Genomic DNA, 17,077 nt, shown 5'->3' on the forward strand with positions numbered 1-17,077 from the left:
GTTGAACAAGGGCAAGAATTAGTTCCAAAAGATGAAACCCATCCCATAAATCTCAATGATTCACCTAATCAGATGATGATTCTCGATGATTCATCACAGATTGAAGCCATCGATGAGGGCAAAGAGGAACAAAAAGTGAAGATTAAAATGGAATAATGGGTTTTTGTCAGATGAAGGTAAAAATGGTAATTTATTGTCATTCAAATAACAGTTACCAAACAACATTATTTCATTTAGCATTTAACCATTCTGACCTAGGGGTGAGCACAGGCGGGTACCCGCCCTTTTTGATGGGAACCGGAACCGGCGGTTCTTGAGATATTGGAACCGGAACAGGAACCGCCGGGAACCGGTTCCGGTTCCTGGTACCCGCTTCCTAAAATATTAAAAATTTGTTATTTAGAAATAAAAAATAAAACATTGCCAAAACACTAAATAAATAAGCAAGAATACAAATTATACAGAATAATGGTTACAAATATTGTTTAACGATTACAAATCATAATAGACTGATAGAAAAATGTTCAAAGTTTAACGATTACATACTATAATAGTAAATGTTCAAAGTTTAACGATTACATATTATGAATCCAAATGAACACACAATTTGAAGAAATACGAATCATTCTATATGAAGAATTTAAATGAAGAATGAAGATGACGCGTACTTTCAAGATGTAAACCTAATATAAATTTGATATTAGAAAATAATAATTATTTTTTTATTGAAAAATACCGGGTACCCGGCGGGTAACGGTTCCGAAAAATTAAGAACCGGAACCGGAACCATTCTCAATCGGTTCCGTATTTTAGGAACCAGAACCGGAACCACTCATATCAGTTTCGGTTCCAGAACTGGCGGTTCCAAGGCGGTTCCGGTTCCATAGTCGGGTACCCAGTTCCGCTGCTCACCCCTATTCTGACCCTCTTAACCATTCTGACCTCTTAACTATTATGTACTAAATCATTCAGCATCTGCCAAACAGCCCTTAAGACCATGTTGTAAATCTTATGGAACTGGGCCGCAGTTGAGTTGGGTACCGATTGATTCACTATGCGTGCCGGGTCTGTTGGGTGGGCCGGCCTAACAGATCATGGCGCGAAAATTTCCCGCCAAGAGTTACAGACGACCTAAAAGGGGAGGAAGGCAGAGAAGAGCCACCACTCAACAAATCAACACAGGAGAAAGAGAGACAGATGGCGGGAGAAAATGCCGGTGGAGAGAACCGTCCCAACGGATCGCCGTCCTCATCAGATCAAGGAGGTAACCTGAACTCCAGTCAATTTAATGGAAATCCTCCGTCCACACCACTGACACCGGATTCCCCTACCTCTGCGGGATTTAACACAGATCAGCTTCCATTCAATACAAGCCGTACCTCGGAGAATTACTCTGATTACGACGACGATGAGGCTGCTGTTGATCCAGAAATCATCAGGGATGAACCCGAAGAAATCGACGAGGATGAAGGGGAAGGCGAGGATCTTTTCAACGACAATTACATAGAGTAAGTTGCCAGTTGCTTCTTTTCATTTTACATTTTCACTGTCAATTTGTTTTTGTATTCTCTCGGTGTGTACATGTATATTTACACACTAACATACATGCCTTATTTTTGTAATTTAGGGATTACCGGAGGATGGAGGAAAATGATCAATATGAATCGGTTGGGCTTGATGATTCTCTTGAGGACGAGAGAGATTTGGATCAGATTATGGCGGATCGTAGGGCTGCAGAGATCGAGCTTGCTACCAGGGACGGTACTGCTTCACAGCGAAAGCTTCCTCATCTTCTACATGACCAAGGTCAGTTTGGTGTCTGCTTTTGTATCGTTTTACTTCCAGACCCTGTTGATATTTAAGCTTTTCTGTTATTTAGATTTATGCGAGTACTTGTTCTTTTGATTACAGCGGTGATAGTGTATCCGTAAAATCCTTTGCCGTCATCAATATGTTATCTTTTGTCTCAGTTAATTTGAGAAAAAGCGTGCAATTAAGCAGCGGAGTCAGCATCACTTATTCACTTATAGCTATGCCAGCCAGCTCTTGTATATTACTTGAAACTTTTTGATTAACCATATCAGCTTAGCACGCTATAGCTAGGCCACTTACGGATGCTTTTTTGGTGACATTATATTTCTATTCAGACATGCCTTCGTATCCGTTAGATGCATCTTAAGAATAAGATTGTCATGGGCTTCGCATAGTTGCCTGAAACAATTGTGTCTGTGCATGTAAACTTCATATTCTTTGAGATTTGTTTTTTCTATCAAAATTTTGAAGCATGTTCTATCATCTTGTCCTTTTTTGCTGGTTTGGATTGCATGTTCTGACAAATAAACGTTAAACTTAGTTTGGTTATGAAATATGCCTCAACTATTTCTGTCATGAATTACATAAGGGCTAAGATAAAATTTAAATGATAAAGCTGCATTTATTTATATTTTTGGTTACAGACACGGATGACGAAAATTATCGGCCTTCAAAAAGAACTAGAGCTGATTTTAGGCCTCCTTCTGGTGCACGTGACTTTGATGACACTGATGCAATGCAAAGTTCTCCTGGTAGATCACAAAGGGAACACTCAAGAGAGGATGTGCCCATGACTGATCAGACAGATGATGATCCATATGAGGTACGGAGATTCTTTCTTATTTCAGATAATGTGTTTCATTCATCAACTAGTAGCATCTCATCACATATTCATTTTCTAAACTACTCTTTGGCATTTCTTTGTAGGATGACGATAATGATGAAGGTGAGTTCGAGATGTACCGTGTTCAGGGAACACTAAGGGAGTGGGTTACTAGAGATGAAGTGCGTCGCTTTATTGCTAAGAAGTTCAAGGAGTTCATACTCACTTATGAGAACCCAAAGAGTGAACATCGTGACCTTGCATATCTTCGGCAGATAAATGAAATGGTGTCAGGTAAACCCATTTTGTCTGGCTTTTATGTCTAAGTTGATGAAGGACCAGGGTAAAAGACCCATTGTACCAGGGGAAGGGTTTAGTTTATGCATACAAGCTCGCAATTTTGATCGTGTGGTTGTCATATTGAATTAAATTTTTTTATATTTGCAGTCAACAAGTGCAGTCTGGAGATTGATTACAAACAGTTTATTTATATCCACCCAAACATTGCCATCTGGCTGGCAGATGCACCCCAGTCTGTTCTTGAGGTCATGGAGGAAGTTGCTAACAAAGTTGTGTTTAATTTACATCCAAACTACAAAAGAATCCATCAAAAAATTTATGTCAGGGTGACCAACTTACCTGTTTATGATCAGATTCGCAACATAAGGTATAACCTTTGTGGTTTGTTAGAAGCTGCTATATCATCGAATCTAATGTTCCAAGAAATGTGCAATTGAGAGCTGTCTTGCATTTCTGTTCTCAGGCAGATTCATTTAAACACGATGGTTCGCATAGGAGGAGTTGTGACCCGACGATCTGGAGTTTTCCCCCAGCTGCAGCAAGTAAAGTATGACTGTAACAAATGTGGATCAGTTTTGGGGCCTTTTTTCCAAAACTCGTATTCAGAGGTTAAGGTTGGTTCCTGCCCAGAATGCCAATCGAAGGGCCCATTCACGGTCAATATTGAGCAGGTGACTTATCTTTGTCTTTGCTTTCTGGTAACTTGGAAAAGAACCTGTATATGATACTCTTCTTGTGGCAGACCATATACAGGAATTATCAGAAGCTTACCCTTCAAGAAAGCCCTGGAATTGTTCCTGCTGGCCGATTGCCAAGATACAAGGAAGTGATACTTCTGAATGACTTGATTGATTGTGCTCGCCCTGGGGAAGAAATTGTATTATTCTTCTCTTTTGTTGTATTCCTGAGATTTTGCTCTCATATAAGCAAATACCTGAAAGATCTTTTGCTTTTTTTCCCTTTAATTTCAGGAGGTTACAGGCATCTACACTAACAACTTTGATTTATCTTTGAATACGAAAAACGGATTTCCGGTCTTTGCCACAGTGATTGAAGCAAATCATGTTACAAAGAAGCAAGATCTATTCTCGGCCTATAAACTCACCCAAGAGGACAAGGAAGAAATTGAGAGGCTGTCTAAAGACCCACGGATTGGAGAAAGGGTATGGTTTCATGTACTCATTTACCACTGTTAGAAGATATACATCCATATTTATGCTTGTCCTTTGGGGATGATTTAAGCCATGATTTTAACTTTTGCTTTCTTTTATTTTTCCCTTTCTGTATTTTGAATATCTATAACACCTGATTTCAAAATGGATTCTGTGGAAAATGGCCAGATTATCAAGTCCATTGCCCCATCAATTTATGGTCATGAGGACATAAAGACAGCATTAGCTCTTGCAATGTTTGGAGGTCAGGAAAAGAATGTGCAAGGGAAACACAGATTGCGAGGAGACATAAATGTGCTGCTGTTAGGTGATCCTGGCACTGCAAAATCCCAGTTCCTTAAGTAAGTGCTTCTTGTTTTTCTCCACAGTTGGTGATCGTATAATAATCCACAGTAGCTATAATTTTCTGGTGAACTCTGTTGTGAAGATATGTCGAGAAGACTGGACCGAGGGCTGTTTACACAACTGGAAAAGGAGCTTCCGCAGTAGGACTTACAGCAGCAGTGCACAAGGATCCGGTCACTCGTGAGTGGACCCTTGAAGGAGGGGCCCTTGTTCTGGCTGATAAGGGGATATGTCTTATAGACGAATTTGACAAAATGAACGATCAGGATAGGTAATGAAGCATGCTTCTCTGTTTATGGTTTCAGTTTGTAGTATTAACATTTATTTTATACCAAATTTGTTTGACATTTGCCAGGGTAAGTATCCATGAAGCTATGGAACAGCAAAGCATCAGCATATCTAAAGCTGGAATAGTTACTTCCCTTCAGGCTCGATGCTCTGTCATTGCTGCTGCTAACCCAATAGGAGGAAGGTGGGAAAAACTGTGCTGACAATATTGTAATCAAGTAATAAGTGATTGGACAACGTGAATGTTCTTTACTAGTGTCCGTAATTGGTGGTTGGCTCTGTGCATGTGAAAACATTAAACAGTCAGCTACCAAATTTCTGGAACATATATATCTTGATGGTCTTTGATGTAGCAAAATATGTGTCTGATAAATGGATCTCGTCTTCTCTAGTTGCATTCTTCCCATACGAATCTAATGCCTGGTCATTTTGTGCAGGTATGACTCCTCCAAAAACTTCTCACAGAATGTTGAATTAACAGATCCAATTGTTTCCAGATTTGATATTCTCTGTGTCGTAAAGGTTATATTTATATCACTTAAGCTTTCTTTTGATGTCTTTGTGTGCTGTAGACTTGTGGTTAACAAGGATGGAAAATGATTTGGTGCAGGATGTGGTGGATCCAGTCATGGATGAGATGCTTGCAAAGTTTGTGGTGGATAGTCATTTCAAGTCCCAACCAAAAGGTGCTAACTGGGACGACAAGTCCATCAACAATTCTCAGGAAGATATCCAAGCCTCTGCCATGGTAGCGGATCCTGAGGTGCCATAACACACAATGGTCTCCTTTCGTTTACTTTTGTGTGTCAATGTGTTGCCTTTTCTTGATTGATAAAATATTGTTTTGCATTCAGATACTTCCTCAAGATATGCTAAAGAAGTACCTCACATATGCCAAGTTAAATGTATTTCCAAGATTGCATGATGCTGATTTAGACAAACTCACACAAGTGTATGCAGAATTAAGAAGAGAATCATCGGTGAGCTTGTCATGAAAAAAAATGTTTTTTTTGTTTTTCTTTTTCAGAGGATGTAGCCTGTGTTTAATTAATTGTCTGTGACATGTATAGCATGGGCAAGGAGTTCCAATAGCAGTAAGGCACATAGAATCAATGATACGGATGTCAGAAGCTCATGCTAGAATGCATCTGAGGCAGCATGTGACTCAGGAAGATGTGGACATGGCAATTCGTGTGTTGCTTGACTCCTTTATTTCTACTCAGAAGTTTGGAGTGCAGAAGGCTCTACAGAAGGTACCTTAACTTTCCTCCTTGGTATCATGAGTTTAACATCATCCTAAGCCAACTGCTTACTTGAAGCATTTATGGTATCAAGTCTATTGCTTGGTGCTTTATCCTTAGATTTTACTCGCACATCTGTCAGAAGGTCGTGCATTTAAAAAAATATTCTTCTCAATAACCCCATTTATAATAGATGATGACAAATTGAGGTTGATGGTATGCAGAGTTTCAAAAAGTACATGACATTCAAGAAGGATTTCAATGCAATTGTATTGCATCTACTGAATCAACTTGTGAAGGAGGCGCTGCACTTTGAAGAGATCGTATCTGGGTCTAACAAAGATGTTACTCATATTGACGTGAAGGTGGAGGAATTGCAAAGCAAGGTAATCTAATGAATAATCTGGTTTATATCTTGTATCTATAAAATATGTGAGGTCAGGTGGTGATGGTTTTGTGTTTATGCAATAGGTGCTGGATTATGGAATCACGGATTTGAAGGCGTTCTTTAGCAGCGTGGAATTTGGTCGAGGGAACTTTGAATTGGACGAAGAGCGGAGTGTGATAAGGCATCACCTTGTAAGATGATGAGTTGAGTTGAGGAGGAACTTGTTAACTTTAGACATTGGACTGACTGTCCAAAGGAAGAAACAGAATTGAAAATTTTGAACTTTCCATCCAAAGTTTCCTTTTCAAAGGTGTCTTTTATGTTGTGCATGTCATCAATTGGATTGTAATATAAATCTGACACTGTTTCTTACATTCATTTATTTATGGAAGTAAAGGACTATTATTGGAAGAAAAAGCAACCAAGTAATCTAAAAGTTTATAGTGATATGATTCATGTTGTTTTGGGCAAAAATCAAAAGCTGATGGCTAAGCAATTACTTGGTAAATTATTGCATATATTTAATGAACCAGGATTTTACTGGTAAATAGTTACTGAGTAAATAGTTAATTTAAAGATAAAATATATTAAAATGTAATAAAAAAATTGGTTTAGGTGTAATAGAGATTTGTTTATGTAGTTAAAATTTAGGCTTGGTTTTGTAATATAATCAAGTACTTTAGTTTTCCATTCTTTTGATTGCCATCTAAACCAAATTCGTACAAGTAAATAAATAATGGCTAAATGAATGAAATAGCAACCTATTTTCATAAATTTTCTTATTATAGTATTTTATTTTTGTTTTTACTTATTCCAATAATGTACTTTCAAAATATTTTTATTAAGACATCGTACATTAAAAAATCTATCAATTATAACAATAGATAACTTATTACCTTCTAAACCGGTTATCCCATGAACTTTTTTGCTTGATTTACTTTAACGAAGGGATGGGCTATTTGTTAAGCCTAAACAATTGGCCCATTATATTGGCTTCTGCTCCAACTTGTTTTTCCTTCCATACTTCCATTTCCATTTCCATTTCCATTTCCATTTTCTTTTCCTTTTCCTTTTTCTTTAATATAGCAGCAGTAGCTGCAACAGCAACAGCCGACTCCATTCCTGACAACTTAGAGATGGGAGGTGGTAGCAAGTTCGGATTGTTGTTAGCGGTGGTGTTCGGAGTTGTTGCAGTCTTGAAGATCAAAGGATCATCATCATCATTCGACAAAGAAGTGGTGGTGGAATTCTTCAGGCACATGTCTCATCGCTTGGGAAATTGGGCGATCCCAGTCTACGTTGCAATTCACACCATCTCCCTCTCTTTATGTCTTCCCTACGCTGTCTTCTTCGAGGCCGGTGCTTCTCTCCTCTTTGGATTCTTTCCGGCCTTGCTCTGTGTTTTCTCCGCCAAGGTTCTAGGCGCTTCTCTCTCCTTTTGGATCGGAAGGTACTTATTACCTCTTTCACTTGAGATTAATTTACGTTCTAGTTTGTAGACCTACATTTTTCTGATTACGATAACTGCATTTGTATATAACCTTTGATTCAACATCATAATTATCCCTCAAACCCTAGCACTTCAATATCTCGATTCATATTAACACAACATAAAGTTACTAATCTTCACTACAATGGGGATCCTTATTGTCCTTTCACTTCCCCAAAGTATCCCTCCATGAAAACCACTGCATGAACTAAATGCCTTAACGGATTTAGACTAAATACACAAGAAAGATAACATGTTATAGCTCAAAAGGGAAACTGAAATAATGAATAAGTACAAGAATCTGAACAAAATAAGCTTGTACCAAATTCAGAAGGTGTGTATAGGTGTTTCACTATTTTATGAATTTCCTTTGATGGAATTTTATGCCAAGATGATTTCTATGTGCTTTACTGCCTGCCTCTTAAGATGTTGCATTCTCATGAGTTCAATTCGGTTCCACAAAGGTTCACTGGTGTTATCAAGTATTTATATCCCCTTTGTGACATTAAAAGGGGTTAGAGGTGAATAGGTTGTTCAACTAAGTATCTCTCTTTTACGATGGAACTAATACATAAATCATAGCAATATGCCTAGTAACGATTTAGGTAATAAAGATTCGCTATAAAGAAAAGGTAAGGTCAAGAAAGATGGAAAACACAAACATATTTTATGTGGAATTTTCACATTCTCCCACAACCGCTTATGAAGATTTTCCCCCACTACACTGCTTCTTAAGAAAAATAACAAACTTATATAATGTGGAATTTCACATTCGTCCATGGCTGCTTATGAAGATTTCCCCCCCCCCCCCCCACTATATACTGCTTCTTAAGAAAAATTGTTACAGGGGACTTAGGCTACACAATCTTTGAATACCAAAGTTCTGTTACTGAAGCATCAAGATTTCATATTACCAAATCACCAAATACCATAGCTTGGAAAGGCCAAATTTCTTTCAGTAAGCTTCTGTTAATACCAAAAGGATTTTGTGAATGAAATTGTATAAGGTTTTTCTTTTAAGTAAGTGAAAAAGACAAACAAGGAACTTAGGAGCTGAATATCTCTTGGGAGTGTTTATGAATAAATTTTAGAATATTAATTGGACAAATCCTCTTTAAATGATTGAGAACTCTTTCAAGCTTCAATGTTGAATTGAAGATTAATTGGTGCACCAAACAAATAGGATAAATATTTATACCCTTCTGAAAAATTAGCCAGTGCTATCTGATTTTTGGGGATGGGTTGAAATGGACCCTTTCAGTTGCACATGACGTTCACTAACTTTGGTTCAACAATTACATTTTTAGTGTTCAAGATTTTCATATATGCTGGTTATGCTGAATCACACATCCATTTATTCACATCCACATGGGACATGTAACATGTAACCTCACTGTGTATGAGGTATCCGAACATCCACGAGGATCATGACAATGTTGTCCTTGTGTAAAGCCTTGGACAGTATGCAAACATGTACCGAACATCGAAGTAGTGGAATTCTACAAGCATATTCCATCCGGCCCATATTTTCACCGAGTAGAGTGTCTCCCCTGTTATGAAATTTGTCAGATATGTTAGTAGTATTTTGTTGATGTTTTACTTATAAGTTCAGGCTTGTGAATTGATCTATTGTAATAAATGTACATTTGACTAAACCCTTTTAGCACGAGAGAGACTCAAAAATAGAAATTAAAACCCTAGCTCTTCAAGAATCATTGCTAACTGTTGTGACTTGTGACATTCTATCCTACATTGATATGAGTGTTAACTGTCAGTCCCTTATAGGCAATTCTTAGTAATGCATCTTCTAGAGGAGATTTTGACAAGGGTTTATCCCTTCTATAGACCTTGTCTCTCCTTATGTGCAGTTTTCTGCTGAATCCGAATATCGGGTGTTTTACATATTTGATTGTGTGAATCATCACATGACCTCTTTCTTCTAATGGTTTGGTTTTCCATTTGTATATATATAAACACACATACATACATGCATAGGGGCATGTTCAAATGAGATCTTAGAATATGAGAACCAACTATTCATGTATTATACGGAAAGTATTCATGATGATAATACATAGATATCACAAGTAATGAAAATGCATCGTATTCGTGAATATTTAGGGTTATTCGTCATGAAATTGCCTGTTCCTTGTTCTCAAAATATTTATGGTTCTCGTTTAAACTTTCCTTGCATATATAAATGCACCTTTATCTTTTGTTCTTTCGAATCTACAACTCAGAATATCCATGTATCACACATTTATATCCTTGTATTGATTTAGCCATCGTGGTGGTATTTTTCAGGCTTCTTTTCAGGAGTTCTGGCTCAGCGATGGGCTGGGCACGTAGTAACAAGTATTTCAATGTGCTTTTGAGGGGAGTCGAACGTGATGGTTGGAAGTTTGTTCTTCTTGCCCGCTTCTCTCCTATCCCCTCATACGTCATCAATTACGGTTTGGCTGCCACAAAGGTCGCATTTCTGAGGGATTTTCTGGCGCCAACAGTCGTGGGTTGTGTGCCTATGATCTTGCAGAACACATCCATCGGCAGCCTTGCTGGTGCTGCCGTTGGTGGGTCTCAGCCAGACAAGTCAAAGGTTTGGTCATATGTATTCCCGATGATGGGTATTTCATCGAGCATTCTCATCTCATTAAGAATCAAAAAATACTCTTCCATTCTCTCGCTCGACGATAAGCCTGAGGAGAAGACCAGATGACACAGTTATAAGGGTAGTGAGTGATTTCTACTTTCTTACTTTCACTCACTCCATTAGACATCAATCACATATGCTTTTTGTTATATAAAAACAATTGCAATTATGGTATTTGTAACATCTAGACATGCCTCCCGGCCCCCACCCCCAACCCTCTATTTTATTATGGGTAATATTTGCATGCATATGATAAGATAGAGACTTGTTTTAGTTTTTTTTTCTTCTATTTTCTAGGGTAGCAGACTACTAAAGCCTGATGGTAGATAGACAGTTCGTATTAGTTTTTTCTATTTTTCATGTCTTATTCGTCATGTGTTTTATCTTTCATCTTTCATTCCTTGCACTTGTTGCGTGTCTGCGTACGCTCTTATGTCACTAACAGTACCCTACGGCATTCAGGGATGGGATGTAGACCCATCGGTCAGGGATAATCAGTATCGTCTTAAATGACCACCTCATGAAAAAAGTTATGCATTATAGCCACCGTTTTATTTCTTGTCACAAAATAGCCAAGAAACCGCAAGCTAACGCTACAAGACATTTTTTCTTGAATTGTCGCAAGCTACGGCTTGAGCTTGCTTTTTGTGCATAGATGCATTTTCTTAAGATGCAACTACTTGTGATGTCTCAATTTATTTTTGTGACTTTTCATTTGGATGTGTCGGAAATGTCAAGAAACCACAAGGAAAAGTGTCTTGTGGTGTTAGACTCTGTGATTTCTTGCCTATTTTGTAAGAAACACTTTTTTCCCATTTGGTTATTTATGATTGATAACCCCACTATGTCACTATGCTACTTTTCTCACGTTTTTTTCTTCTGTAAACCGAGGGTTTTCATGAAAACAGTCTTTCGGGTAGAAATGAGGCCATTAGTAAAGACTTATGGATATACGGGATTCGTTTGGTTTTTGTTTTATTTGAATGCATATTATGGGGATAAAAGTAAAGAAGTGGGTGGGTGTCGGCAAGCAGCAGAAGAAGTTAAAAGAGTGAGATTTGATTGTAGATACCCAGACAGAGAGGGGCAAAAGCCACATCATGTTATCTGGGTCAGGTCAGAGTGCATGAATCTTGAAATAAACAAAACACTAAAATACATCTTTTGGTCCTTTGTGTTTTGTCACTTTTCTTTGTTCTCATCCCCACTGTTTGTTTATTTCGATTGTGCTATCTTGGTTTGCGGTTTTGCTCGGATTTGGTCCCTCCCGTTAACAGCTGTTAACTATCTGATGTGGGCGTTATGGTCATTTTATCCTTCAAATATGATGTGGATTAATCAAAATATGATAACTTGAACACAAACATCTCAAGATCATCAATAAAGATGTGAACATAAATCCTTAAACTAAAAACCTCATCAAAACGCTACGTCCTAACAAATATAGAAGTACTGCAGTAGGAGATGAAGATGCAAGAGAGTCGTTTAGAGTGGGTTTCAGGACTTCACATCTTCTTGTTTCTTTGACGAAAGCTTCTCTTCAAACTTGGGACGCAGTGGAAACCCACAAAGCTCAAGATTCCGTCAAAGCACCGTCAGTTCATGGGTGCTTACCGCAATATTGAAGGTGCGGCTCAAGAAACCATAAAAAAGATCGAGACATAGATATGGGGCAGGTGCGGGGTTTCGGGTGTCATGGTGAAGGTGGGGTAAGAGATGGAGGGGAGTGAAAGAGTAATAAAGAGAGTCGTATTTCTTTTGTTATTATTAATGTCACATGAAATTACTCTTTTATCCTTGTGTGCGAGGTTCATGGAGGACTTAACGGAAAAAAAGTTAACGATGTTAGTAAAAAAGGATAAAAAAAACAAGCAAAATTACATAGACAAATTTGAAAGAAATAAACCGCAAGGACCAAAAATAAATTTTAATCTAAACAAAAACCTTTTTATTTTTGGCGGGAAAGCATAATAGAAATAAAATGACCTTTAAAGGGTTGTTTGAAAAGAAGTTCTCCTGATATAATATATATATATATATATATATATATATTGCAAAATGAAATATAATCGTTTAATAATTATTTACAATAAAATTAGAGCGCTGACTGGTTAAGGGAGGTTCATGATACAAAATCGTTTAGAATATTCTAAAACATAGAAGAAACATATTTTTTTTGTCAAATAAGATCCATCTCTTAAGATGTTATCTCTTAATAAAACTATTAAAAAATAAACAAATAATTTTAAAAATAACAAGTGAAGCAAATTCAATGACTTGTTGAAAGAAGGTAAACTTGTAGTCAATTCAAAGCATTATTTTTGTTAACAGTAATTGATATATTAAATTTTAAATTGAGAAACTATTTCTTAACTTTATATTTATAATATAATATAATATCATAAAGAAATCAGGAGTAGCACATGGTTTGACGATTTATTAATACTAGAAAATTTGCACCACATAATACCGTTTTCCGTTGATAACCTAAACATTTAATTTAATTAATTATTAACCCTGTAAATAAACGCTTAACGTGTCAGCACAAGAATCACACGTGATTCGTCTTTTTTGTCTTATTTAATAAAAAATATTAATTAATTAAAAATTACTTATATATTTTTTTAAATTAATATATATTTGAAGAAAAGGAAAATTAAAGCTGCGTTTTTATTTAGTCTGAAAAAACAAAAATATTATATTTTACAAATTACTTCATGCGTTTGCATTTTTGGTCCCAGATAAAGGATTCTTAGAGTCTGGGTCCCACAGCTATTTATTAAGATATTATTATGTAAGGGTATTTTCGTCTTTTTACTCATTTTTGTATATATTAACCTTAACCGATCGTTCAATTTATGTGGCTGATAAAAATGAAAGAATCAAGAACAGACCTACTTAAGATTATGCGGTGGCGCGGGTCCTCGATCGATGGTTTTGTTATAATGGAAGAAAAGCTATGTTTACAAAAGGAGTTATTTTATTGTTTCTTTACGTGTCTGTAGTTTTTGAAGCTATAATAACGACAAAAGTTAACGGTGACTGCGTTCGTTTGTGTGGCTTTTTCCCCTTTCCAGATGCGGGTTTGAATCCCTTGTATAACGATGTTCTTGGTTTTTAGGTTTAATTTCAGTTCCTGAAAATCGTTTGCGATAAACGATGTTCATGATGATACTAATATTGTTAAATGTCTAGTTCTCTAGAATCACGGTTGTGGGTTATTATAATATCGTCGTGGTTTCACTTATAACACTTTTGGGTTGATATATAAAAAAGACGACCAAAAAGCAATTACAGTGTAAAAGACAGTTGTTAATCCGTTGTTGTTCTCATTTTCTGGCCTATGTAAGGAGACAAGATCGAAAACAATCTAATAAAAAGATAGAAAACAGTATACAGGTTCATCCGATGGAGTGATGGGGATTGTTGTGGTACAACATTATGACGAACTGTTTAACCACCTGAGTTGTGGCATGACATGTTAAGCTTCATGAGACGTAGTAGACATCTCATCTTTTCTGGGTTCGAATCCAGACGTTGTTAAAGTCCTTATGATTTTAAATCATACGTAACCATCTACAGAATTAATCGATCATAATAAACAGACCAATAGTAACCAAAAACAAAGTCAAGATCCGACTATTTTTGATTGAAAATACAAAAAACGGATAGTTTAAGCATTAATTTGAAGTAATAACGGTAAAAAAAAAATAAGGATAACATGAAAGAATCGGAATCCAAATCGGAATTGGAATTGGAATCGGAATTGGTGTGTGATTATGGGGAAGGGTGATTAAGAGAAGAAGGTCACGTGCAAAGAACATGGGAGATTGAACATGTCATGTGCACATCAACACTACAACCGATGCTTGTCTGTTTTTCTATTCTTAGCAAGCTTTGGGGTTGCCTTTTCATAATCTCCACTCAACTTACAACCACAACATTTTTTTTAATTATTAATAATTATTATGATAATTATATAAAAAGTATAATATTATTTTATATAAAATAAAAATCAAACGAAAATATGCTACTTTATATTATTATTATTATTAATGTTATATCTGGTAGATATAAGATATTTATTTTTTATCTTATTTCAAAAGCGTCGTTTGAATAATAAAAATACAGTGTTTAAAAAGGTGCCACATGGTGTGAGACAAGTATGTGCCTTTACGAAATGATCCATAGCGTTTTTATAAGGCATGATCCAAAAAATATTATTTTTATTTTTATTTTTATTTTTTGTGTTTTTTATATTTTTAATTTTAGATTTTACATTTTTATAGATCTATCTAATCGAATCACTCACAATTTCACGAATTCGTAATGGTTATGGACTCACTATTAAAATGAAGTTATAGAATTATCTTTCCAAGTTTTATTTTAAATATTCAATCAAAAGTATTTTTATAATAATAATAATTAGTGAATGTACATTTTTAATATTATTATCTGATTGAAATAATATATAGAAAACATATATATATATATATATATATATATATATTAGAATGATACTCGCGCAATGCAACGAGATTAATCTTCATTTTAACGTTTAGTTTTAATATTTGTCTCCACCGATGTAATACGATTTATGTGATTTTAAGAAAACGATAATGTTTTTATTTTTGAATAAAATATAAATTTGAAGATAGCATAAAAAATTGAAAAAAATAAATCAAAATTAGTATCGAATTAACTATTTGATAATTCTCGTTTTTTTGGTCTAATTTGTTTAATTCAATTTTTTTTATTATAATTTAATTTAGATTTAATAACAAAGTAATTTATTTTTGTTTTAATAATATTTTTTTAAAGATAATAATTAGATATTCTGTTAAAATTTAATGATTATTTTAGTTATATTTTAGATTTTTTATATTTAAAATTGATGTTTATCTTGTATTTGATTATGTTTATCTGAAGTTAATTACACGAATTTAAAAATGAAGCTTTAGTAAGTTGTATTTACGCAAAACTACTTGTAATCTTGAATTTTAAGTAATATGTATCAATAAACAGTACTTTATGCATAAAAATTTATTTTTAAGGGTTTTTTGTCAAATATTTTATAATATAGTATAGATATATAACATACAAATTTCGTCTTATGTGATGTCTCGAAAATTTCGCATCTTCAACGTGCAAGGTTTAAAACTTGACCTCACCGCCATGCCTCATGCTATTTTAGACCTTAGAAAAAAAGTAGCTTATAAGCTTCGAGAGTTTTTTGTCATTTTCTTCAGTTATATCATAATTAATATTAATTGTAATTTAGTATTATTAAATACTGATTATTAACTAATGTTAGTTTTAAATTATTAATTAATTTAAATTGTAAATTAACCTTGTCTATTAATATATTATATTATTTAATTTTCTTTATCATATGGTTTGCAGTAATTAACATTTTGATTATTAATGGTTTGTTTTAAAGAAAATTTATTAANTTAATAATATTTTTTTAAAGATAATAATTAGATATTCTGTTAAAATTTAATGATTATTTTAGTTATATTTTAGATTTTTTATATTTAAAATTGATGTTTATCTTGTATTTGATTATGTTTATCTGAAGTTAATTACACGAATTTAAAAATGAAGCTTTAGTAAGTTGTATTTACGCAAAACTACTTGTAATCTTGAATTTTAAGTAATATGTATCAATAAACAGTACTTTATGCATAAAAATTTATTTTTAAGGGTTTTTTGTCAAATATTTTATAATATAGTATAGATATATAACATACAAATTTCGTCTTATGTGATGTCTCGAAAATTTCGCATCTTCAACGTGCAAGGTTTAAAACTTGACCTCACCGCCATGCCTCATGCTATTTTAGACCTTAGAAAAAAAGTAGCTTATAAGCTTCGAGAGTTTTTTGTCATTTTCTTCAGTTATATCATAATTAATATTAATTGTAATTTAGTATTATTAAATACTGATTATTAACTAATGTTAGTTTTAAATTATTAATTAATTTAAATTGTAAATTAACCTTGTCTATTAATATATTATATTATTTAATTTTCTTTATCATATGGTTTGCAGTAATTAACATTTTGATTATTAATGGTTTGTTTTAAAGAAAATTTATTAATTTACTAATTTATCAATTATCAGTAATTTATCATATATCAGTTAGTTTATCATCCATCAATTAGCTCATCAAACGTAGCCTGAAAACCTATTTGAAAGATTTCTATACAAAAAGACCAACACTTTTTAATCTGTCCACAAACATTTTACATAAATTAAACATTTAATCTGTATAGTTAAAAAAAAACTATTTCATAATTTAGGGTTTGCAAAAACTATGTCTAAAGCAGTGATTTAAAATCGGGTTTGATGTTGGGGCTTTAAATGTTAAAAGTATCTGATGGTTTCAATTCTGAATCCAATGAGGAATAAAAATCCTCTTTGTAGCCACAAATGTTCAATTACAATGACTCCGGACAACCTGTGAAACGGATGGTCATCATGGAATTAGTCGACTCGCATAGCGGATAAGATATCCAGGTTACTAAAAAAAATTAAAAACTAGTGTCACATCAATATAAAAAAT

At 34.5% G+C, this 17,077-nt stretch overlaps 2 protein-coding genes across 2 annotated transcripts; both read left to right on the plus strand.

The window, feature by feature from the left end:
• Positions 1-1,197: 1,197 nt before the first annotated feature.
• On the plus strand, positions 1,198-6,754 carry LOC112528203 (DNA replication licensing factor MCM2). Its single transcript, XM_025139169.1, has 17 exons — positions 1,198-1,508; positions 1,628-1,806; positions 2,457-2,635; positions 2,740-2,929; positions 3,083-3,302; positions 3,399-3,606; positions 3,678-3,812; positions 3,907-4,098; positions 4,276-4,448; positions 4,535-4,723; positions 4,808-4,924; positions 5,178-5,262; positions 5,351-5,503; positions 5,595-5,720; positions 5,811-5,993; positions 6,206-6,367; positions 6,453-6,754. Exons 1-17 carry the CDS (start codon positions 1,198-1,200, stop codon positions 6,567-6,569), a joined length of 2,919 nt encoding a protein of 972 aa, XP_024994937.1. The 3' UTR covers positions 6,570-6,754.
• Positions 6,755-7,440: 686 nt separating this feature from the next.
• Positions 7,441-10,880, plus strand: LOC112527971. The gene is made up of 2 exons (XM_025138841.1): positions 7,441-7,819; positions 10,163-10,880. The coding sequence occupies exons 1-2, from the start codon at positions 7,506-7,508 to the stop codon at positions 10,572-10,574; spliced, it is 726 nt and encodes a 241-aa protein (XP_024994609.1). The 5' UTR covers positions 7,441-7,505; the 3' UTR covers positions 10,575-10,880.
• Positions 10,881-17,077: the final 6,197 nt, after the last annotated feature.

Source organism: Cynara cardunculus (assembly GCF_001531365.2).
Source record: "Cynara cardunculus var. scolymus isolate 2C chromosome LG 15, CcrdV1, whole genome shotgun sequence".
Taxonomy (NCBI): domain Eukaryota; kingdom Viridiplantae; phylum Streptophyta; class Magnoliopsida; order Asterales; family Asteraceae; genus Cynara; species Cynara cardunculus.